Here is a 26,407-nt window from a genome sequence, read left to right as displayed (position 1 = left end):
TCCCTTTCTGTTTTCATCTTATTTTATTTTCCCTTCCCTTCCCCTATCTTCATGTTTCTTAAATTCCACATATGAGTGAAATCATATGGTATTTGTCTTTCTCTGACTTGTTTCGCTTAGCATAATACCCTTTAGTTCCATCCACATCATTGCAAATGGTAAAGTTTCATTCTTCTTGATGGCTGAGTAATATATACCACATCTTTTTTATCCATTCGTCTGTCAATGCACATCTGGGCTCTTTCCATAATTTGGCTATTGTGGACTTCACTGCTGTAAACATTGGGTAACTGGATGATGGGCATTAAGGAGGGCACATGATGTAATGAGCACTGGATGTTATATATGACTGATGAATCACTAAATTCTACCTCTGAAACTAATAATATACTATGTTAATTAAATTGAATTTTAAAAAAATAAAGTGGGTTAAAAATACTATGACATTTCACCCCTAAATATTTAAGAAAGCACCTTTGAAAATCAGGACATTTCCTATGTAACCACAATAAATTATAACACTTAAGAGATTAATAATCATTCCTTAATACCAAGATCAATCTGTTAAAATGACTGCTTTAAAGAAATGTTTAAAAGAAAATTACAATAATTATAAAACATCACGTTAAATGTCTTTGCATATGACATTTTGCGTGTTAAACATACGTTATACTTGTCATCTGGAAGGTAATAATGTTAAGAGCAACACAATGTCTCATAATATGTTTTTTTTCCTTATGTGAACTTATACTCTTCATGTAGTTAAAGCCATTTCATGATTTATAGATAATCTAGCAAAGGTCTGGAATTTACTTTGTGGATAGAATGGATTTTGTGGGTCTGCTTTGTTGTGTTTTGTTAACAACATGATAAACTTGGAAGTAAGAAAAAATGAGAATTAGCAAAAGAAAGACATTCAGGGTTTTTTTTTTTTTTTCCTCTAGAAAGCTAATATTCGTGATATTATTTTAGCAAAATTTCCAGTTAGGGGCACCTGGTTGGTTCAGTTGGTAAAGCATGTGACTCTTGGATCTTGGGATTGTGAGTTTGAGCCCCATGTTGGGTGTAGTGTTTGCTTAATTTAAAAAAATAGATACACACACACACACACAGATATATATATATATATATATATATATATATATATATATACAGACACACATACACATAAATATATGTATCTATATATAAAAGTTCAAATTAATCTTCACCTCCAAATGGTGACAGAGAAAATTAGTAAAGATACCACATAGTTTATGTGTCCATCTTATTCTTGTCCATACTTATTAGAATGAAAGAATACAGAATCTTCTAGAAATTAAAACTGGTTCTGGGCACATGAATGTAAAATAAGTTTCCGACCTGCCCTCCAAAGACTTTGAGAAACACACCTTTTCTAGCCCAAAACACCAGTGGGTATACCTCACTTCTGGTAGCACATAGATCAGTTTTCTCAAAGCACAGCATTGCTTATACAGTTCTACCATCTGTCCTATTTATGAATATTTGTAAAAAGCATGAAATTTGGATAGATTTTTTTTTAAGATTGTATGTATTCATTCATGAGAGACACAGAAAGAGGCAGAGACATAGGTAGAGAAGGAAGCAGGTTCCCCTGGGGGAGCCCGATGTGGGACTTGATCCCAGGACTCTGGGATCATATCCTGAGCTGAAGACAGACGCTCAACCACTGAACCACCCAGGCGTCCCTGATTTTTCTTACTGAGAGGTGACTAATTTAATGAGGTGAGCAATGAGTTCACCTGTGCTTGGTATTCTAAGTGACTGTGTATTTTCCTTTTCCTAGTGAACAACCCCTGTGGTACCAACAATGGTGGTTGTTCGCACCTCTGCCTCATCAAAGCAGGAGGAAATGGATTCACCTGTGAGTGTCCAGATGACTTCCATACCCTCCGTATGGGTGACATGAACATCTGCCTGCCCAGGTGCTCCAGCACCCAATTCCTGTGTGCCAACAGTGAAAAGTAAGGCTCTCTCTTCCCTCACCCTACTGTCTTTCTACCCCCTTGGACAGACACACATTGAACTTTGAGGATCCAGGGGATGGGAATTTCCTAATAAATTAATATTTTGGGGAATTAATGTGGTCCATTTGGAGTGCACCACGACTCTCAGTCTACAATCTCAAATAATTTCTTCCATGAATAGAAGCAATTTATTAACCAATGTATGCAACTATCTATCTCTGTAGAGAAGAAACTAGAAACTATGTGTTTCTGTTTCTAATAATTTGTCCTAGGTGTCAGGACCAAGGCTGTATATATGTACACTGAAAAATAACCCTCAATAGTGGTAGAATTTCTCTGAAAAAGGGACAGTATCCAAAATCTATAAAGAATTTATAAAACTCAATATCCAAAAAACAAGTAATCCAGTTAAAAAATGGGCAGAAGACATTTATAGACATTTTTATAAAGATGTCCAAATGGCTAATAGACACATGAAAAGATGCCTAACATCACTCATCATCAGGGAAATATAAACCAAAGCCATGATGACATACCACCTCACACCTGTCAAGAATGGCTAAAATTAACAACAACAGGAAATAACAGATGTTGGTGAGGATGTGGAGAAAGGGGAATCCTCTTGCACTGTTGGTGGGAATGCTAACTGGTGCAGCCACTGTGGAAAACTGTGTGGAGGTTCTTCAGAAAGTTAAAATTAGAACTACCTTCTGACCCAGAAATTACACTACTAGGTATTTACCCAAAAGATACAAAAATACTGATTTGAAGGGACACATGCACCCTGATGTTTATAGCAGCATTATCAACAATAGGGGCTCATATATATATGCTACATTTTCTTTATTCATCAGTCAATGGACATTTGAGCTCTTTCACTAATCTGGCTATTGTTGATATATATAATGTAATATTACTCAGCCATCAAAAAGAATGAAAATTTTGCCATTGGCAACTATGTGGCAGGAGCTAGAGGGTACCATGCTAAGCAAAATAAGTCAGAGAAAGACAAATACCGTATGATTTCACTCATATGAGGAATTTAAGAAAGCAAAACAGATGAACATATAGGAAGAGAAAAAAGAGAGGGAAACAAAACATAACAGACTCTTTACTGTAGAGCACAAACTGAGGGTTGCTGGAGGGGTGGGAGGTGGGGGATGGGCTTAATGGGTGATGGGGATTAAAGAGGGCTCTTGTTGTGTTGAGCACGGACTGTTATATGTAAGTGATGAATCACTAAATTCTACTCCTGAAACCAATAGTATGCTATATGTTAATTAACTAGAATTTAAATTAAAAATTAAAAAAAAATAAAAAGAAAATAAAGGTTGAATTTCTTTGTCCTTCCCACTCATATGATGACCTAGCTTCTTAATTAACTCTTCCAGAGGATCCAGGAATTACACATTTAAATCCATTTTTGATTATTTGTATCTGTTACAAAACATGGCCACAGATGATTTCCCTAGCAATGGTCATAGGCCATTGATGTCTAGGGGGAGTGAGTCAGAAAGTGAAGTCGGGGGGAGACATTAATACAAATCATAGCATTTAAGATTCAATGGCAGATTATTTTGATGATTAAATAAAATCTCTCCAGTGAAGAATCTAGCGTATATCTATCTTGACCTAGGCTGCCAATAAATGTAAGTGCCCTCTACCTTCGCAACCAATACCCATATGTCACCATTATGTCACCCCAACAGATATTCCCAACCAGTTCTTGCTACCAGAACCATAGCCTAAACACACACTCCCACTGTTTTCTGTGGCAGGAATTTAATCATTAGATCAAAGCATTTTTTCAGCCTGTATTTGAGTCTTAACAAATGTGTTCCATCTCGTCTAGTTATGTTTTCTCTGAAAATATGCTGCAGTAAAGGAACTTAGACCTATTATTACTTGGAATTCAGTTTTGACATCTTCTTTCCAGGTAGCCTCTACCACCTAGTGCTTTGCTAAGAGAAGTGCTGTATTTTCTGTGTGCAGGTGTATTCCTATTTGGTGGAAATGTGACGGACAGAGAGACTGCTCAGATGGCTCTGATGAACCAGTTCTTTGCCCACAGCGCTACTGCCGATTAGGCCAATTCCAATGCAAGGATGGCAACTGCACCAGCTCACACTTCCTGTGCAATGCTCACCAAGATTGCCCTGATGGGTCTGATGAAGACCAGATTCTTTGTGGTGTGTTGAATTGCTTTAATACCTTCTTTTGCCCACTTCTGTAGTAGATTGTATACAAGTGTGAATCTGTGGGGATTTTCTGCATGTCATAACCCTTAAACTGGTCCAAAGTCCTAGGAGAACAGTGAATAGTCCGTCCTATTTTTATAAAGTTCTTAAGATATACTAAGGTCTCTACGAGTCAAATGGTTGAGGTAGAAGGTCTGTGTTGGTGATTCTTTACCATGTGCTACACATAGCCTTCTTTGAGGGCTAAACGAGGGCTTCCTACTCTCATTTTAAGAATTCTCATGGGTGATATTTATTTGTGTTTTCATTTTTAAAAAGCCAAGAAAAAACCCTCTAAACTCAAAAACAACACATTAGGGATCCCTGGGTGGCGCAGCGGTTTGGCGCTTGCCTTTGGCCCAGGGAGCGATCCTGGAGACCTGGGATCGAATCCCACATCGGGCTCCCGGTGCATGGAGCCTGCTTCTCCCTCTGCCTGTGTCTCTGCCTCTCTCTCTCTCTCTGTGACTATCATAAGTAAATAAAAATTAAAAAAAAAAAACAACACATTAATAACAACAAACACAAAGTTTGAAAAACATTGTCCATTGGGAGAATAGGGACAGGAGAAGGTGAATTTAGTAAGCCATCCGTGAGTCAGTCTTTAACTCCCAATTCTGCCTGCAAGAAAAAGATATTTAAGAATTTAGGAGACAATAATAGTCAAAAGAATAACTGACCATGTAGTTGTACTGGTTGATAGTAAGTGCAGTAGGACATAAGTCCTCTAAAAGGGAATTATGATCAGGCTCTCCAAGATCCATCAGAGTGTGTTAGGAGCTTCTGTCCCTAACACCTTGCAACCAAATGCCCCTATTTGCAGAGCATCACCGCTGCGAGTCCAATGAATGGCAGTGTGCCAACAAACGTTGCATCCCTGAAGCCTGGCGGTGTGACTCAGAGAACGACTGCGGTGATAACTCAGACGAAGATGTTTACAACTGTGCCAGCAGGATCTGCCAGCCGGGCTATTTTAAGTGTGCCAATAACCACTGCATCCCTCAGGACTGGAAGTGTGATGTGGACAATGACTGTGGAGACTACTCAGATGAGCCCATGCCCGAATGCAGTAAGTTCCTATGGGAGGGACGTGCAGGAGCAGAAGGCAACAGGGAGAACCTATGTGGGTTGAGAGAGGACATGGAAGCCCCTGCTTCAGTCCCATGGCACACTGCCTCTCGGCTCTCCCTGCTAAGTCTGGCACTACAAAACAAAGCAATAGCTGTGTAGGTTTGCAGATTCAACCCAACCCTGTTTCAAAAGGAGCTGATTCCTCCTCGCAATACCCTGGATATCCAACTCTCAAAAATACATGATAACAAGAACTTGTATTTTGTATGGCTCACACTTTCTCATTTGAGCCTCAGGGAATCACTGGGCAGTCCCTACTACCCATGCTACCAATTCCCATTTTCCAGATTAAAAAAACCAAGGCTTACATTAAGTAGTTGGTCACATTTCTATTTAGAGGTAGAGCTGATACCCAGGTATTTTTTGGTTCGAGCCCAGTCCTCCTCCTCCCCTACCCCATCCCCCACCGTGATCATCCTATAACACAAATGGATAATACTGAATAGGGTGGAAACAAGATTCTCTGCTCTTGGTAAATAGATCAGACTTTAAACAGACCCATGTTGCCAGAATCAATCCAGTTGGTAACATGGTGATAATTGGTGATAATTGTTACTCTTGAGCACCATGTCCTTAATACAACAATGGGAAGATGTCTTTTGGACTGAGAATTCAGTTCTGACTTTGCTTTTTCCTCTCTTTCCAGTGAGCCACCGCTGTGACAACCATACAGAATTCAGCTGTAGGACGAACTACCGCTGTATCCCACAGTGGTCTGTGTGCAATGGTTTTGATGACTGCAGAGACAACAGTGATGAGCAAGGCTGTGGTAGGAAAGGCTGCAGGGGAGTGGGGCAGGGGCAAGGACACAGAAGTGCAGGTGCCATCTAGGAGATGAGAGTGTTTCCCATGTTCTCCTTCTGCTGACCTCTGAAAAAGCATCAACTATTGATTTTTCTAGTAACGTGTTACATTTTTGTAGCATTTAGAGGACTATTGGGGGAGTTTAATTTATATAATCTAAATGAAATCCCCTCCCAAAGGATGTTGTCATTGAGGAAGATGTTATTAAGGTATTAGGAACTCAATAAATTTCTCCTAAATGTAGAATCCTTATTCCCACTTGACAAGTTTAAATTCTCAAATTTTATAGATTGAAATTGATGGAAGGGGGCAGAGAAAAGATTTGATATCTATGTCTCAAAAGAATAATTCAAAATCAGAATCTTTTGTATTTGGAGATTTTCATATTCTGAATGTCCCTCTGTCCATATCATCTATTAGAAAGCTGTAAGTTACTTTGGCAACATACAAATAACTTAGGGACAAAAGGCTAAATGAATTAATAGAATCTGTCAGGATTAGCCATATATTTTAACTTGAAACCCGAAGGTCTGTGAGTGTATGTGTTAAGTTTAGTTGGAAGAGAGTAAGGATGATAATGGATTATGTTAACACTGAATTTAGTAAAACTGAATTTAATTAGCTAAAGGTAACGGGATGGAAATGTTCTATTTGCTGTTGGCATCACTTAATCTTCCTTTCCAGGTCTCTGTTGCAAATTAGAAGCCAGGTGTCAATTCATTTTTTGAGCAGTTTCTACAAAAAAAGAATGAATCTAGTTTAAAGCAGTTTAAGGTTTAAGTAGAATAGACTCAGGTTAGCCAACAGAGGAAGATTGACAGCAAATGCTCCTGACATTCCTCTCTCTGGGAGCTTTGAGAATATGGTAGCATAATTCTCAAATTGTCTCACGAGAAAGCCAGCGCTACCCTGGCATTTCTTGACCTCTGGCTTCTGAAGTCTTTGCAATGACTGTGCTTTGTAGAGGAGAGGACATGCAAACCTTCAGGGGAATTTCGCTGTAATAATCACCGGTGCATCCCTCTTCGCTGGAGGTGTGATGGGCACAATGACTGTGGAGATCACTCGGATGAAGAAAACTGTGGTGAGTGTTCAGGGTTCTACCACTTTAACATGTTACCAGACCTGTGATGTCTGTTATTTGTGCAAAATTCAGTTGTCTGTGCCATTCATCCTCCAGGGGTAGGATTACAAGGACCTGGTCACTCTTGCATTCTGCTGACGGGCACATTTCTATCTTTTCTTTGATTAAAGCAGAAGCATCTCCCTTTAAGATGCTTATAATGAAGTTTTGGGAGACGGATGTTTACCCAAGAATATGTTTGGTTTATCGCATTTGTTTATATTTAACTTTTTTTTTTTCTAAAAAGGATGTGAGGTGACTTGTAATAGAGGACAAATATAAGAAGATAAAGAATAGAAAGAAAAAATTAGTACCAAGAGAAGTTGAGGAGGGAAAGGTGCTAACCCAAAGACCTTGCTTCTTAGGTGCTTGCCCCAAAATAGCCGAGGAAAGAGATCTTGTTATTTAGGATTGTCGTCTCCCTCTGGAATAGCTGACTATTTTAGGAGGGCTAGTGGTTAAATGACAAGTCAGGTTTTAGTTCCTCTCTCCCAGTGAAGGTGAAGGTGCCAACTACAAGGAATTGGACAGCGAGGTCAAGGAAAGGAAACCAAAGTTTTGGATCACATCAAACTGGATACTCCATTCTGAATAACTGGATGTATTTTGAAAGCAACTTTAATGAGACCCTGCCCTGAACATATGTCATTGATTTTTGATATATGTCAATTTTTGATAGACTAATATGGAATACATTCTTCTTTTAAGTAGGCTCCACACCCATTGTGAAGCTTGAGCTCACAACCCCAAGATCAAGAGTTTCATGCTGTACCACCTGGGCCAGCCAGGTGCCTTGTAATATGGAACACAATCTAACTTTAGTCACTTTTTAGGAGTAAGAAGTGATTGCCGTTTTCCATATGCAATTGAGAGACTCAGGATGCTGATTACACCTGCAAATATCAATTGGCACAACACAAAAGTGTGATCCAGTGGAATTTTAGATTTGATAAAGTTCATGTTTAATCCTATAGAAGGTTATCTAGTCTATCATGAAATCAGCAATCATGTTAAGATTAAATCACCTCTGGACAAAACTCGTAATAAAGGCCATTTATTACATTGTTAACATTGAGGTAGAAGATCTAGTTTTGAAGGACAGGCGGTCTGCCCACCTAAGCAAATTGCTAGGACTTGGGACACAGGAGTGCATGGCACCCTGAGGGTACTCAGGCCAACTCACAAGTCTGTCTCCTGTGTCTGATTCCTCGTTCCCCCTGATGGCTGTGTGGCTTTCCTTTGCAGTCCCCCGGGAGTGCTCAGAAAGTGAGTTTCGATGTGATGATCAAAGCTGCATTCCCTCTCGATGGGTCTGTGACCATACCAACGACTGTGGCGACAACTCAGATGAGCGGGACTGTGGTAACTGTCAGAACTCCTTTAGAGGCTTAGCGTGGGGTGTAGTACTAGTGTCAGCGTATTTGACGGGAGAAAGGACTTCATATTCTTTTTTTTTTTTAAGAGTAAAACAATTTCTGTGTCATTTATGTAATATATAAACCTTAGCATGACACAGTACCCTCTGCTCTGTATTTTCTATGCTTTATTCTTAACTTATAGCTGTCTTGATTAATAATAGAAGAAAATGGCAAGAGATTTTTAAAAATCTCATTTTAACTTAAATATTTCTTAGGAGCAGACTTTAATCTGTGTTGTCCTTATAAGCAACAACAACAAAAACATTCATTTTTCCTACTGTTCCCCAGAAAGTGGCCCTGAGGGATATATCACCATGACTCCCTGGTGTAGAGGTCAGGGCATTAGAATAGAAATCAAAAACCCCACGTGATTTTTATAGCTCTTTACTCATGAAGGGTTGGGTCTGGAAATCCAGATTTCTGAGAAAAAGCTGGAGATTATTTAATAGAGGAGAGATAAGTACTTCCATCTCCATATGTTGAATGGGGGAACTTTACTCATTTGCTAACCACAAGTTGTGCATTTATGGTAAGCCAGTCACAGGATGTGGATAAGAATGTGATGAAGTATTTACTATATTTCATGGGCCTGAGAATGAGAAGGTCTGCTGGAATGACAGTATTTTCTCTTCAGAGATGAAGACCTGCCAACCTGGATATTTTCAGTGTCAGAGTGGACACTGTGTGTCTGAGCAAGTGAAATGTGATGGAACTGCTGACTGTCTGGACGCCTCCGATGAAGCCACCTGTCGTAAGTTTATAGGCACCCATGGTACTGTTTATCTGAAATATGTGGACATGGCCTTTTAGACCCCACCTCTCCATCAGCCACCACCTTTTAGATGAAAAGGCTCTAGGGATTTTCCACGTAGTGTTCATTGGTAATTATCAGTTCCCCTGGGTCTGAGTTGCCACACCCAGAGAGTTCCTCAGTCATTCAAGTGCATTTCATTCTCAATATTTTAAGGAGAGAATATATTAAATATCTGTGCTAACAAAAATACTTACATATTATTGCCTGTCATACAAATCATTCATTGAAAAAAAACCCCGCAGGTAACAAGTATATTCGAGCAATGTATAAAGGGGTATCAAGAACTTGGAATGGGTATTAGAACATACTGAGTTTATAGCATTAACATTTTTCCAAATTGTGTGATGGCATTTAAAAAAGTTTAAAAATGAAGGTCAATATGATCATTCACATTTTAGTGTTTATGAATCACTAAATAAATAAATAAATATTAACTGTTATTATCTATGATGGATGTTATTAATGATGTGGTTGCCACATCTTAAAACCTATTTTCGAAGAAACTATATAAATGGATGGTGGGTAAAGCCAGTGCTGACACAGCTGAAGAGTGCCCTTTCCTAAAAAGAGAAAGTCCAGCACTATCTATGGAATGACTGATGTCTTTGAAAACTGGGATTGGATAACTGTTGTTAAGAAGTATTCCATCATAATTTCAGACAGTGTAAGGCAACCGTACATCTTGAATAAGGAAGGGCAGGCTAGAATGGAAAGAGCTAATGGACAAATAGCAGGCTAACTTTCCAGAACAAGTAGCTTTTTTTAATAATTTGAATATGCTTTCTCTCCACCAACAGCCACTCGCTTCCCCAATGGTGCATATTGCTCAGCTACTATGTTCGAATGTAAAAATCACGTTTGTGTCAGGTCATCTTGGAAATGTGATGGTGATGATGACTGTGGCGACGGTTCTGATGAAGAACTTCACCTGTGCTGTAAGAGGGAGACAAAGGGCGGGTATGGGAGTGGTATCATCTGGCGAAATCTCAACATTTCTTGTATGGAGCATGTGATGCCAGAGGGCAGTTGGACAATTTCTGAATACTGGATGTATGAGCATCATCAGTGTGATTTTACTTGGTCTTCTTCCCCAGTTTGCTATTTGGAACATGGGATGTTAGGTAAACATTCCTCCCTGTTCATTTTTAGCCCAAGGATTTGACAAAAATCCTGTGTCAGTATTTCCTTCTCTACAGATAACATTAATTAGGGTACATTATATTTTCACAGTGGTGTCTCCACATTTTTCGTGCCATTTCTTTTTTTGGTAGGAACTAACCATGTTTTGCTTTGCTTGACGGGTCTTGAAAGATATCTTAAGCCTGTATAACGTTCAGAGAAGTCCTTAGGAAGTTGCTCCCTCTTTGGGATAAAGTGCCTACAGCCACATTGAAAAGTGGAGAGGCAGAGACACAGCCACAATGAAAAGTGACCAGCACTGGTTTATAATGTTGCACATCTTTCACAGAAAAGTATTCTTGCAACAGTTCTATTAACAATACTTCTAAGAATCAGCTCTTGGATCTGACTTTTTCCCCTTGACTGACCTTATCACAAGTTTCTCCTTTTGCTCCTGTGTATGGTGCAAAAGCAGAAGGAAAATCAAGCAGCCAAACTTTTCCATGTGGAAGAACACACATGTGTGTCGAGTTCATGCAATTCCTGGTATGTGCACAGAGGGCTGTGCCCTGGTACCAAACAAGTAAGGGACCTGGGTTCTACCTTTAGGTGCCTCATAGGTGCAGAAGCATCAGCTAGAAGTTTATCTCTGGACGACAAGATGAGTCAGGGTTTGATTGTGAAATAGTGACTTTAAACATAAGAGGTGGATCCCTGGGTGGCGCAGCGGTTTGGCGCCTGCCTTTGGCCCAGGGCGCGATCCTGGAGACCCGGGATCGAATCCCACATCAGGCTCCCGGTGCATGGAGCCTGCTTCTCCCTCCGCCTGTGTCTCTGCCTCTCTCTCTCTCTCTCTCTGTGACTATCATAAATAAATAAAAAATTAAAAAAAAAAAAAACATAAGAGGTGAGGGAATTCGGGAAGGAAAGTCTGTCATGGTGTGAAACTTCATACTTTGGAGGGTCAGAGGAGCAAACAGTGGCCTCCTTACTAGTAGGATAAGAGTTCATGTTTGGTCCTGCCAGCCTCGTCAGTCTCATAGCTTGTCATCGTCCCTCTCATTCCATGTTCTGGCTACAGAGACTTTGATTCAGGTCCAAAACCTGCTATGCTCCTTCCTGACTCACTTCCCAAGTGAAGCCTTTTCTGATCCTCCTCCCCTTGATCTATATCCGGTCTCCCCAGTGGATGCTATTACAGCAGGTCCAGTTTGTGGCTCTTTTCACAGTTGCCATTGAACAGTTAATTTGCAGAGTCTGTTTCTCTGATAAAATGAAAGTTCTATGAGGACAAGGACTATGCCTTTCTTGTTCTGCATTGTACTGGTTCCTAGCACAGTGCTGTGGTGTGTGCTTGATACTCAGGATGTATTTGTCGATTGGTTAATTGAATGAACATATGAATGGATGAATGGAGCCAACCTAATGCTGGCATGGGAGCATTTTAGATACCTTATGTTCTACTCTTAACTTGTACTTTTGTTTTTCCATCTTTACTTTCAGTGGATGTGTCCTGTGAGTCTCCAAACCGGTTCCGATGTGACAATAATCGCTGTATTTATAAGCATGAGCTGTGCAACCATGTGGATGACTGTGGAGATGGGAGCGATGAGAGAGAGGAGCAGTGTAAGCAAAAGTGCAAAAGAAAGAAAAACTAAGGGCCCCCAGAGTTGTCTGCAGCTTGCAAAATGTACCTCTGGGATTTCAGTTTTTTCTGTAGAGGCTTGAACTGTATCTATGATGGCAGATCTCTGTTGACAACTGTTTACAGACCGCATAAACACACAATGTAACTCCAATGCATCTCTCCCCTGCTTATTCCTGTTTCATTTGAGCAAGTCCCCTAATTTTTTAGTCTCTGTTTAAGTATTCAAAAAGGGTTTTTGGAGAAAATTGAGGACAAACACTAAATACTAGTTGCCTCACGCTTCACAAAATAATGGTTTATTTATTTTCAAAAACGAGGTTTGGTCACTTTTCAGCCTAGAGATACTAATTGTTAATCTAGGCATATGAACTTCTTAATGCCCAGCTGAAAAGATCACATTAAATAAGACAGCGCTGGTGTTAACAGAGCTTGTCTTACATGCATCTTTAACATGGAAATTAATTTCCCAGAAGAGAAAAATAATGGATTATTTTAAGATAGGAGTTTCAAACTGGTTGCATTTAACGTTTCAGATATTGAAAAAAACCTGTGCTTTCCCACTGTGAGAATGTTTTAAGATCTATCCATTGAAGGGGAGAGTTGATTAATTTTTTGGGTAATTTACCTAGAGAAAAGTCATGAGGAAAATGATTTCCCTTGACTCCAATTACTTTTTTCTCTAAAAGGATACTATTTGGGAAAATTTAGACAAATGGCTAATATTTCTCTTTTCCATTCTTTGTATTGATGTGACCTTAGAATGCTCACTACCAGCTCTCCTACTAGAAGGGACTGTTTTAAGGTTTTTTTGGTTTTTGGGCAAGGTAAACCTATGATTATAACATTGTTCGTATGTTTACTTGAGGCATAACACAAAAGGATGAAAACCCAGAAATAAAATATTTTTAGAATTTTGAGCAGGTTTCCCCTTCTCCCCTTCTCTTTCCATTTCCTTTATTACTGTTGCCATTTTTTTATGGAGCCAGACAATTATTGCATGTGGTCAAATCTGACAGTGGCTAAAAGGGGCGGTAAACTTACTCTTCCCAAAGAGTAGGATGCTACTCAAAGGAATCATTACTTACCTTCACAACAGACAAACCACAGCATTTAAATGGCTTGAAGTAGCAGGGATTGAATTTTTTTTTCAAGATTTATTTATTTGAGAGAGAGCACGAGGCAGAGAGAGGCAGAGGGAGATAGAAACCCCAGCAGATACAGTGCTCGGCACAGAGCCCAATGTAGGGCTCGATCTCACAACCCTGAGGTCATGACCTTAGCTGAAACCAAGAGTTAGATGCCCAACCATCTGAGCCACCCAAGCGCCCGGTAGCAGAGGTTGATTTAAAGTTTGAGGATGAGGCAATTCTCCTTTGTCCTATAATGATGCCAACTGCAACACATAGTCTTTGAGGTTGCTGAGGCAGAAGGAGGCACACAGATTCTTAATTTCCTGGGCATGGAAGTGCTAGATCTCGCTTGTGCTTGTGGTCCTTTGGTTGGAATTGGCCACATGGCCCCAGTCTAACTGCAGGGGAGACTGTAGAGAAGTACATGGATGTTTAATGAATACCAGTGGTTTCTACCACAATTACCCTTGTGTCACTAAAAATCCGTTCACAATTTTCTTTCCATGCATAGAACACCCTGAACCTGTCTATAGGGGACATGACTGAGATCCATTCAGTAACTGAAATCCAGGAGCTCTGGATGATAGGCTGTAGTCCTGCTGTCAATTGCAGATTGGGTTCCTCTGGGTCTGAAGAAACATAAACTAATAAACAAGTTTTATTTATGCCCCTCTGCCCCCAGTAGATTGTGGTGGATCGGGGAAAGTATAATGGAAATAAAGATTTCAGGATGCCCGGGTGGCTCAGCAATTGAGCATCTGCCTTTGGCTCAGGGCGTGATCCTGGGGTCTGGGATCAAGTCCCAATTTGGGTCCCTTGCTGGGAGCCTGCTTCTCCCTCTGCCTGTCTCTTCTTCTCTCTGTGTGTCTCTCATGAATAAATAAATAAAATCTTTAAAAAAAAAAAAAAGATTCCCATTGGGCAAGAAAGAATTAGAGACTCATGGAATTCACCAATCAGTAACAGTTCTGAGGTACCAAGGGGCAAAGGTGCCACAGGCGTCGGGCAGGCCTGATTTATGCCTGTTGCCCTGGTGGAATTATTACCGGTGCCCTTTTACTCTCAAAAGCAAATCAAGGTGGAGAGTAAACTATATGGTTACCTTATGCGGACATTGTGAAGACCACTACAGTGGGGAGTGGAGGAGATTCACTGAAGAGGTCAGGACTCCATTCCGGAGGAGTGACTCTGTCTATTGGCCCTACTTGTCTCTGACTCCACCCTTTGGGAGTGTTTCCTTGTCTTTTTTTTACTCTTCAACTGAAGACAGGGCAGGAGAATTAAGCCCTTTTTAAGAGCTGCACAGCTTTCAACCAGTCCCTGCTTATAAAAGGTTGGGGGCCCAAGGCTTTTTTAGAATTCTAGTCACGGTATTTTGACTCATTTGGTCATATGTTTCTGTTGAAATTGAGCAGACTTTTCATCCATTTGATTCCAGTCAGTTCTAAAAGTCAATAATCTCACCTAGTGTTTCTTTTGTGACAATTTTTGAACCTGCTTTATTTCTTTGCTTTGTTTTCCTTGCATCTTTGTCTCAACCAATCATCAGTTACATTCAGGCCACCTAGAAATATAGATGGGTAGTCATTTCATCCAACTCAGAGGTTTCACTGGGTATTTGTATCTCAAAGCCTTCTAAATTCAGAAATAGAATCTTACTGTTTGGCATCTAAATGCAGTCAGCTTCTCCCACACATCAAATTTCTGGACTTTCTTTTATTTCATTTCTGCTTATAAATCAACTGGTTCTACCCTGAATTTTCCTCTGTCTTATACTACCTTGCCAAACTCTGGTAATGGGAAGCAGTGCACACTACTAACATTCTGTTTTCTCACCTGTTTTCCCTAGATTGACGTGTTCAATAAGCAAGTGTGGTCTGCATTCCAATTTTTCCAAAGCGGCACTTTTACCTAATGCGTTGCCTTTGCATAGTATGGGTCTCCATCTCTCCTGTCTCCAATATGCTTTTCCTCATTGCTTGCCTCCTGACTGTGAAGGCAGTGCCAAATAATTTAGGTTTTTATTATGGAAGTACCTTACATATATACTATATACTATTCAGAATAATTATTCAGTATAGTATAATGAATAGTATACTATTATACTATTCTGAACTATAATACTAACCCTGCTCCCAACACATTTCAAACTCTCAGTGGTGGAACCTAGTGAAGACTTACTTCTCACCCTGGTAAAGGCCAGTGCAGGTTGCCCAGACTCTCCATCTTATAACTAGGCCACCCGAAACACATGGGTTCCAAAGTTGCCAAAGCAGGGAGACACAGGGGCTTCAATTGCTTCAGTCCAGAGACGACATATATGGCTTCCTACTCATCACCCATCCGCCAGAACTAGTCACATGATCCCAAAAAAACTGCAAGGGGGACTGGGAAATGTGGAAAAGCACAAGCTTATTTGTGAGCAGTTAATCGTCTGCCACAGAGGGAAGCATCTTGTTCCACAGAAAAGAAAGTTTTGACTTTTACTTTAACTTTTGTTCTTAAATTACAGGTTTAGCTTCGACTTCTAGACCTTGTACAGAAAATGAATTTAAGTGTAGCAATGGACATTGCATTTCACAGCATCTTGTATGTGATGATGTCGATGACTGTGGTGACCATTTTGATGAAACGGGTTGCAGTAAGTAAATATTTATTTTTGTATTTCATTGTAGTAACTCAGCTGTACCTAATAAAAGCATGCAATAACATCAAGTAGATGATAACCATGTATTTCTCTTTGTGCTCTGAACTGCAGTCAAGCCTATAGCTACCTGTTATTGAGCATTTACTCTACACCAGACATTGTGCTAAACACTGAATATGTGCTGAGCATGGATCATCTCATTTTATCCTTGTAACAATCCTATGAGCTGGGTATTATTTTCTCTCTCAATTTTTTTTTAAGATTTCTTATTCATAAAAAATAAAAGATTTCTTATTCATTAGAGAGAGAAAGAGAGCACACAGAGAAGGAAGGACAGAGGGAGAGGAAGAGAGTAACCCAAGCAGACTCCATGCTAAGTGCAGAGCCTGACATGGGGCTCGATCCTATGATCCTGAGATCATGGCCTGAGCTGAAACCAAGAGTCAGACTGCACCACCCAGGCACCCCTAAGTTTCTTTTTAATAAGGAAACTCTCCTACAGGTGTGAAAAAATTGCATGTCTTTTTGCCATCCAGAGGCTGAGTAAGGATTTGAACTCTGATCTACCTAACTCCAGAGCACCTCCTCCCAGTTAACTAGGTGCCTCCCAGCATCTTAAAGCTATGTATTTTGTTTTTGTCTGTATATTTTTTCACTTTAAGCCAAATGCAGTATCCTTTGGCACTTAGGGGAAAAGCTTCTAAGGGGAATTAATAAAGATGAGGATGTCACAGGGTACCTCGGGAGAAACATTTATTTTTATTTTTAAAGCAGAAGGAGGACTTTGTGTAGGAAAAGAATGATGAACACAATCAAGAGGTGCTTCTAGTTCAATATTGTGATGGAAATGTCAGAATGACATGTTAATAATTCACACCTTTTTAGTCTTTCAGAGCTCTTATGAAATCCTTGCACATATATTATCTAATTTGTCACTCAAGCAAACCCCATTGGGTTGCTATTATTATGTCTATCTGTATAATACATCTCAGAGAACTTAAGGAAGTTGCTTGAGGTCATACAGAGTGGCAGAGGCAGAATTTAAATAGTCTTGTGACTCCAGATGAGGAGAGCTGGCCTCTAGTTTCCTCTGCCATGAGCTGTGCCTCTTTGGGCATCAACTGACCTCTCCTGGCCTCAGTTTCTTCATAGGAAAAAAAAAAGTTCTTCAAACTCTAGGAGCCCATGACTTAGTCATCTTAGTTAGCTTCACACATTTTCCACTTCTTGGGCTTTAATTGCTTTTTTCTTGAGACATTCCAAGGATTTCTTGGCAGCTTTTCTCCTGTGTGAGTTGCAAAGGAAGATAACTGGTCATAAATGCATTGATTTGCCCTTTATTTCACACACTTTCCTAGTGGGGCCTAGAATTTTTGACATAGTAATGTGACTTGGTTAAATATTTTAAAAAGCATGAACATGACAGGGTTTGCAAAACTCGGTGTTAGATTTGAGTTCTGGTGCTGAGGCTGATAAGTGAACTGTTCCAGGAGTTTGGAGTATTTTCTAGTTGGGCTTGGGTCAAACATTAGTTCCTCTTTTAGTTGACATTTAAAAAGCTTACAATTGGCTACAGTACTTTTAATTCAAATGACATTTGATTAAAAGCTGGGTTTATTTAAAGAAAATAAATGGCATAGATATTAATTTAGGTACAGAAGGAGCATTTCTTTTTGGGTATTAAGTGAGTATGTGATAGCAAATCAGTCTTACTGCTGTGGGTCAAGAATTTGAGACATAGAATTCTTATTCAGAATTCCAGTTCTTGGGTGCTTGGGTGGCTCCGTTGGTTAAACATCTGCCTTCAGCTCAGGTCATTTATCCTTGTAACAATCCTATGATTGTTACCCTGTCCCAGGGTTTTGGGATCAAGTCCCACATCAGTCTTCCTGCTCAGCAGGGAGTCTACTTCAAGAAGGGAGCCTGCTTCTCCCTCTCCTTCTGCCCCTCTGCTCTGTTTGTGCGCTCTTTTGATCTCTCTCAAATTAGTTAAATACCAGTTCTTGGGTGCTACTAATCCACTGCCTTTTCTTTTCTCTTCTTTTCTTGCCCTTCTCTTCTTTTCATTTTAAACAGGATTGAGTGTTCAGGGCATATGTTTGCTTTTAAAGAGTATTTTAAGATCAGGAAAGGAGAGACATTACTATTTTTAGAGTGTCATATGTTTGCATATATCTGTTGTTTGTGGATTAAGATGGTGATCATTACTGAAAGAAGTTATAAGTTCCTCACTTGAGGAAGAATCTTAAAATGTTATAAGGCTTCTGCTCTTGTTTGAAGGACTCTTGCTTCATAGAGTATAAGTCACTCAGGGGAGCAGTTGGTCCAGAAATGTTTACCTTCTGGACCTTTTAGTCATGTTATAGATTTTATACGTAGGAGGAGATTATAGAGTCTAATTATACACATGAGACTGAAAGAGATTATGTAACTGGTTTAAGACTATCCAAATTAATAAAAACACGTCACATTTATTAACATTGTAAAGGAGACATCACTACCAGCCTTACAGAAATTTAAAAGATAATAAGGGAACACGATGAGAAACTTTGTCAATAAATTGGACAACTTAGGTGAAATGGTCAAATTCTTAGAAAACAATGAAACTGTCCTGGAAGAAATAAAAAATCTGAATAGACTTATTTAGTAATGTGTAGTTCTTAAGAGCTAAACTAAGGTTTTCATGTATATAGCTTTGAAGTATAAACTCCAGGGGCAGCATTTCACTGAATGCTATTGTGCTAATTTTGTGGTTATTTTTCTTTTTTGAAACTCAATGAATGTTTTTAGTATATTTAAACCACATAAGTGGTCATCATACCCTTAAGGGACTCTCATTTCCTACTGTAGGAGACCGATAAATATAAATCTATTTTGCTTCGGAAGAATTGAACCAGGAGATACTACAGTCTCCTGGGCTAAAACATGGCTTTGACAGATATTGACAGAGATAAGAACTCAGGGCACTTATGAACAATGAAGTATGAGGATGAAATCTGAGCTGTTAAAAGTCTGCCCTGGAGTATCTGGACCCCAGAACAGCAGGGATAACAAAGGTTATTCGTACTATTCATATTCAACTATTGTTGAATTTTTTTTTAGATTATGAAAGCTATAAAGTCCAGAAAACATATTAATATTAAAAGTAAAATCACTTGAATCCCATAAACTAAAAGAGAACTAGTCTTAAGTTTGATGTACCTTGGTTGTCTTTTTTGTGCATAGATGTGCAAAAATCATTTAATATTAAAAAATTCAAAGATATATTCGATCTTTAGCATAAAAGACTTATCCTCCGTTTTTGTTATAGACATTTTCCATGTCAAAGTATCATTTGAGAGGTCCTGGGTGGCTCAGTGGTTGAGTGTCTGCCTTTGGCTCAGGTTGTGATCCCAGGGTCCTGGGATGGAGTCCCTCATCAGGTTCCCTGCAAGGGAGCCTGCTTCTCCCTCTGCCTATGTCTGCCTCTCTCTCTCTGTGTCTCTCATAAGTAAATAAATAAAATCTTAAAAAAAAAAAGTATCATTTGAAATCATGAATTTGAATGATTGCCTAGCAGTCCCTCATGTAGATAATCATAATTCATTGATTGTAAGATGCATGTTTATTTTCACATTTAAATGTCTCTGAAACAAGGATCATTCTTCAATTGATAATTTGCCACAGTGTAAGTTCCACAGTTTTTCTATTTTAGCATTACATAAAATGGTGCATCAATAGAGTCTAATGGTGTCTTACTTAGATTTGATAAAATAGAGTAAACCATATTGTTCAAATTGTTTTCAAAATTTTATCAACAATTTATAATCCTTACATATAAATCATACTGCACATTTTTTCTTTTTGAAGGAAAATTTATTAACATGGAATAACTGGATAACAGAGTATGAATATTTTTAAAGTCCTTGGTTCATACATGTTACTGCAAAATTTCTTTCCATGTATGCCACCCATGGTTCTTAGAGTAGTTGTATGATTTATAACTGTATGCATTTTACTGTGCCCTGACTAACACTTGATATATATGTATACACATATCTCAACTGGTCTTCTTATAAATTTATAATTTCCTATTTGTTATGTTGCTCTAAACTGTATCAGTGTCCTTTATTACACATCTAATAGGATATATATTACATGTATTATTTTTATATTATATATCTTTATATATAATATATATATATATATATGTTTATGGAGCAGATGGTTCAGTTGTAAAGAGCCCCTGACTTCATGGTTCTGGACTCTGGAATTAGATGCCCTGGGAAGCCTAGCAGTGCTGAATATAGGGAAGATTGCCTCAAGGATCTAACATTATATACAATTGTATAAATGGCATCTAGTCCATTACCAGGTATCTGAGTACAAAGGCCTTCGGTCCTCTACAAAGACTTATGGAAAGAGGTTATCTTGAGATGTCGTGTAATATACATCTCAGGTGGGTTTGATAGGTGGGATAAATAGGTTTATGTCTTTCATTTGTAATGCTAAGATTGTTTCTCCAGATACAGGAAAAGAAAGATCATGTGCAGAGAATCTATGTGAACAAAATTGTACGCAGTTAAATGAAGGAGGCTTTATCTGTTCCTGTAGACCTGGGTTCAAAGCCAGTATTTTGGACAGAAACTCCTGTGACGGTAGAGTATATTTCCTACAATTCCCATTAGGAGATCCTCATACTATTTAGGTTCTCCACTCATTCCCTTTTATTAACCACTGTTTAATTCCCTTAATAGAACTAAACTCTTGGTTCTAGTTCATTAAAATACTTAAGTGCACCAATAATTATACTGTTAGAGGGTGATGATCAGTTCTGATTGAGACTGTAAGCTGTACTTTCATGATGTATATAGGCAATGATGACAAATGTTAAGGTTTTGCTCATTAATTTCTTGGGTCATGAACAAAAAATCCACAACATTTGGGAATGCCAATTACTTTTTTTCCATGCTCTCTTGCCAGTCCCTAGCAGATGGTTAGGCAGATAGCTCATTCTTAGTAATGTCTGTGGAATTGGTAAGATTTCCTAAGGCTTTAGAAATGATGACTGCTTATTCTATCAGTGTGGGAGATCAAAATTAAAAAAATAAATAAACACAAGTTTTACTTTCTTCCTCAAAGTCCAACAACACATATTTATTACACACCTACTTATGCTAGACATAAGTGAGATCTAATGTATGAAATTGGAAGGTACCTTATCAAGATGGTAAGGAATGAGTATCATCTTAAGTGTCTTTCATTATTTAAATTGGCTGTTTCTAACTCATGATGTGTCATGTCATACTCAGATGATTGAGACCGTTCTTTTGTTCTTTGGAAGCTGAAACTTAAGAACTCAATGAAGAAACCAAATGAACAAGTCCCTTTCCTGAAACTAGTTAGGCCAAGGGAGGTGGTACCATGCAATACCAACACACAGCTGCTCTCCAAAAGTGGAAATTTTGTTCTGCTATTTCACATAGTCACTCTGTTGCAGTCGAACTCTGTCTTCATTGCCTACTCTCTTTGGGACTTTGGGTTTAAGAATTGTCCATATTGCAGTCATTTTGGAGAATTAAATGAGGCACAAGCTTGAAAAGCATGTGAAACAATATCTGAAGCTTAATAAGTGCTCCACAAATGATGGCAACATGGCTTATCTTCATCTGCAGCCTCCTCAGGCTTCATTGCTTATGACTGTGGATTTAAACAGAAACGAGGCCTCAAAGGAATGTTTGGGAGCAGATGTTGTATATTTGCTTTTATTTTATCTGCAGACATCAATGAATGTGAGCAGTTTGGGGTTTGTCCCCAGAACTGCCAAAACACCAAAGGAAGTTATGAGTGTTCCTGTGCTGAAGGCTTCAGGTCTGTGAGTGACCAGTATGGAAAACGATGCGCCGCTGATGGTATGATGGGTTTGTGTTGGGATTAATCAGTTGACTTTCAGAGAAATAAATTTTGATGATTACAGTATACCAGAAAATAAACTTTACACTCTCAGAGTCTTATTGTTAATTCACCAGCTACTTCTCTTCCAATGCCCATCCAGCCTCTTCTCTCCTCTCTCCTGCCAGATGAAAACAATAACTACAATCCCACGCAAATACATAGGAATTAAAATAGGAGTCAGTGTTATTTATTATTCTGGGCTGAGCCTCTTGTCCACCTTGGTAAAACTTCAAAAGCTGGATAAGATGTTGCCTTCCAGAATATTAAGACAACAAAAGCTTGCTTTTGTTGTCCAATGATGGTCGACAGATTAATGAAGCCCTCCAGTTCTCACTACAAGATCAAGGTCTGAGACACTGTGATTCAAAATGGATCACAAAAAACAGTCATATTCATTTGGGGCAAATCAAGGCCATTCTGTTGATAAATCTTCTTTACTGTTCATGGGCTGCCGATCACAGATAAAGTCTGGCTCATTTATAACTTCAATTGTTAGTTCTACATCTTAGGTTAATGCTGGTATCTGAGAGTCGGGCCTCATAGAAAGCAGTAATAAGTACTAGATAGAAAGGACAAAAGAGAAAGATTGTGTGGCAGAAGTATTATAGTTCAAATTTCCAAGGGTCTGATCTAAATCAGCTTATCCCCTCAAGGGTTATAGGTCTTTACAAGTCTTATAGATTTGAATTTGAAATTTGTGCTAGAGTTTAAAGAATTTGATAAGGAAATAACATTTTACTTTGCAAATTAAGGGTAAAATGGCTGTTCAATTTCTTCATACAAATTGGGCTTTTAAAGCATGCATCTGATTAGCATACTTAAATATTTTACCCCCCAAACATTTTTGACACTAAATGAAAACTAGGGTAAAGGCATTTGAGCAGTTGGTCTGGTAATTAGGCAGCAAATTAAAAACCATTTAAGTCTTTAACTAAGGAGATGACTGAAATAAATGCTCATAGTCATATAAAATACAATGTCAAGACAGAGGAAATATATAAAGTGAACTTTCAAAAGTTACTCAAATGAGATTCGATTGACATTATGAAAGTAAATTAAATTTAAAAATTCTAGACAATGCACCTCAGGATGAGTCACCATTGAAATAGCTGCTTTGGGTAAGAACAAGAACAAGCTGTTTTTGTCATTAGCTGGAAGATGAATTGAGTCATGGACCTGATTACCTGCTAAAAGAATCATAAAATCTGTCCGTAAAGAGTAAGGAATGAGGACATCCTGGTAAACTTTTAGTAGGACTGTACATATATTTCTTTTGTGAGATTGTCTATAATCTTGTCTATTTTATTGTCAGTGAATAAAGAAAAACATCAGTGGAAAAGAGGACACTATCTAGGGGTCTCAGTCTTGTCTTGCTTTAAACCTTTACCCACAGAGGACAAAGAGTAAAGAACAACATCCCTAACAGAAATATTAGCTTTCCACCTGAAAATGGAGACAAGAATGTCCATAGTCACAGATTTTCCACCCCAGTTGGATAGTTAGTTCTATTAATTAGCAGAGGTAGTCAGATTCCTATAAAAACTTATGGGGTAACTGGGTGATGGACATTAAGGAAGGCATGCAATGTAATGAGTGCTGGATTTTATAGGAGACTGACGAATCACTGATCTCTACCCCTGAAACCAATAATGCATTATATGTTAATTAATTGAATTTAAATAAAAAACCAAACCAAACAAATGCTATTTTATATCTACTTTATATAAAAAAGAATTCAGATGGAATGCAAACAGATAAAGCAGCCCTTGTCTTTTTTTACAGGTAACCCTCCTTTGTTGCTACTGCCCGAAAATGTCCGGATTCGAAAATATAATCTCTCATCTGAGAAGTTCTCAGATTATCTTGAAGGCGAAGAACGTATTCAGGCTATTGATTATGATTGGGATCCTGAAGACATAGGTCTCAGTGAGTATGAACTTTGGCATCTGTCATCGATATTAATTGAATTATTAAATTGTAAGGTCTTTGGAGAATCTGTTTTTTAATGAGTGAATTTTGTTGCATGAGTGGAAGAGGAAGCTCCTCCTAATCCAGCATGCTCTGGAGTGTGGGCATAGTGTGGCCATGTGTTCCAGCAAAGCTTTTTCAACTTTTAACCAAACCTTCTCCCATCTCTGGGGATTATCCTTTTAGGACCACCTCATCCCTTTATTTAATATCTCTTTGTCTTTGCTCATGCAGGGACTGTTCTTCCCTGTCACTGTACCCTTCAAAATTTCTATTCAAACTTCAAAGACTCAGTTCAAATATTATCTCCTCTGACATCTTCTATATCCTTCCTGGGCACAGTTCCATAATTGCTCACTCATGAGCCTATAAGTGTTTTATATGTGCTTTTACTAAAGCACGTTACACTGAGTTACAGCTTTCCACATAATTTTCTCCCTGAATTTTAACCATGAGCTCTTTGGAGACAGGATTGAATCTAATTCAACTCTGCAAGCCTAGCATCTGACCCAACATCTAGTACAGTGTATGCAATGGTTGCTTTAGAAATTTAGTTCAATGGATGAAAATATGAAAAATGTTTATTGTTGAGTCTTTCATGACTGTGGGGTATGTGGGAGATGGTAATGAGGCAGGAATCAGAAAACTCATCTTCTATGCCTATTTCCCTCATCTCTTAAGCTTTATAACCTTAAATAATTGTAACAATTATCTCATTCTCCATTTCTTATCTGTAAAGTAAGGACTGTAATCTTGTCTGCCTGCCTACCTCTGAGAGTTCTTTGAAGATGAAATGAGATAACAGATGTGAAAGTGCTTTGCAAACTATTAGTAACTATGCTATGTAAGATTTATTATGGCTGTGTTTACACACTTACTCAATACAGTAAACTCTTCAAGAATGGCAAAGACCTTCACAGTCTTCCTGTGCTTTTTAAGTTGTTTGCTGTCTACTCTCCTTTAGTCTATACAGAAAATAGGACTCCTCATCTACATAGCTCCTTTACTACAAGTTATTGAATAGCCTGCCCCTGGTTTATCTATACATTTTGTTTGGGAAACTAGAACTTGATCCTAATGAGAGTAAATAGCCCCTTGGCTGAAATATATTTTAGCAAGTTACCTTGAAATAGAGACAGCTAAGTCAGTATCAATAAGCTATCAGTTGAAAGTATTTGTAGCTAGTAGCTCAAGTATGATGTCTTGAGGTTTGATCAAATCAGTGTAATTGAATTATTACTCTTATAGGAACAATGGGGAAGTAGAGATGTCAATAAATGAACAGTAGTTCACCTAATTAAACCCTAGTTCCACCCTTACTTGATGTTTTTAACATGGAACTCAACTGTGTGTCTTGCTTTGCAGGTGTTGTATATTATACTGTGCTAGGGCATGGCTCTGATTTTGGTGCTATCAAACGTGCCTACATCCCCAACTTTGAATCTGGTACTAATAATCTCGTGTCGAAAGTTAACCTGAACCTGAAATACATAATGCAACCAGATGGATTAGCAGTGGACTGGGTTGGAAGGTAAGTTTAGCCATAGCCTCATTCTCCTCTTGTCTATTCTGTTTTCCTGGCCAGACCTCCCTACTGCTTGCCATGGCATGTGAGTTAAGCTGGTCCAACTATGGGTAGCACATGGCGCTGGTGCAGCTGGGTGATGCCTGGGCTTGCTCTAGCCCCAGTAACCACCTCTGCTTACCCTGAGGTGTTATATAAACCTTCTAATTTCCTATGTTCTGTGTATTCCATGAAAATGTTTGGGAAAGCACCGAGGTCAAGATTTTATATGCGGGAAAGCATTCTTATCCAACAGAGTTTTGGATTCCAAAATTATAACTTTCAGTATGGCAGCACTATTCATTTTGTGAAGAAATGGAACAGCTTCCCAATTCTTCCAGCAAGGCAGTTGAGATGAAACATTTTTCTCTATGGTAATTATTTGGAGGAGCAGGAATACACATCTTGTGTTTTCAGCATGCTGTACTGTCTGAACAGATTGGAAATTTGACTTTCCTGTTTAATCTTTGGGTTTGGTTTAATAGTGATGTCGGCTTTGTTCTGCTCTTTTAGATTTTCTAGAACCTGAGGGACCAGAGCCAGACATTTTGTATGATCCCTAAATATGAACCTTAAGTAGGTTTATTATCAGGTAGACGCAGGAAATGCAAACCAATGTGGAAAAGTTCATAAGCCACTTCTTCAAGGAAGAGCCTTGCATCGTAAGTGACATTTATGGAAAAGCAATTATGTTAGGATCAGAGCTCAAATATTCATAGAATTCCCCATCTCCTTGAAAATGAATGAATAATAAAAAAATGTTTGAGAGGGAAGGCTCAGGGGCTTGTTGCCCTCTGGGAGACTGGAGAGTCATTAGCAGCATAAATTAATTTTCACCTTTTAACAACTTGTCTAGCGCTCCTGGAAGACTTGAACATCTCT

General features: G+C 38.7%; 1 protein-coding gene across 2 annotated transcripts in view; it reads left to right on the top strand.

The window, feature by feature from the left end:
* LRP2 (LDL receptor related protein 2) overlaps positions 1-26,407 on the top strand; it is a 197,591-nt gene that overhangs the window by 152,994 nt on the left and 18,190 nt on the right. For both annotated transcript variants that reach the window (XM_041774050.1, XM_041774051.1), the window contains 14 exons: positions 1,808-1,985; positions 3,981-4,177; positions 5,049-5,294; positions 6,003-6,125; positions 7,125-7,244; positions 8,529-8,645; positions 9,336-9,452; positions 10,313-10,450; positions 12,138-12,260; positions 15,925-16,053; positions 20,565-20,696; positions 21,819-21,950; positions 23,776-23,919; positions 25,327-25,492. In XM_041774050.1, the coding sequence (XP_041629984.1) occupies positions 1,808-1,985; positions 3,981-4,177; positions 5,049-5,294; positions 6,003-6,125; positions 7,125-7,244; positions 8,529-8,645; positions 9,336-9,452; positions 10,313-10,450; positions 12,138-12,260; positions 15,925-16,053; positions 20,565-20,696; positions 21,819-21,950; positions 23,776-23,919; positions 25,327-25,492 (2,062 nt within the window). The remainder of the gene's footprint in view (positions 1-1,807; positions 1,986-3,980; positions 4,178-5,048; positions 5,295-6,002; positions 6,126-7,124; positions 7,245-8,528; positions 8,646-9,335; positions 9,453-10,312; positions 10,451-12,137; positions 12,261-15,924; positions 16,054-20,564; positions 20,697-21,818; positions 21,951-23,775; positions 23,920-25,326; positions 25,493-26,407) is intronic.

Source organism: Vulpes lagopus, chromosome 11 (assembly GCF_018345385.1).
Source record: "Vulpes lagopus strain Blue_001 chromosome 11, ASM1834538v1, whole genome shotgun sequence".
Lineage (NCBI taxonomy): Eukaryota > Metazoa > Chordata > Mammalia > Carnivora > Canidae > Vulpes > Vulpes lagopus.
Note: the sequence above shows the minus strand (reverse complement) of the source record. Positions and strands in the feature narration are given on the sequence as shown.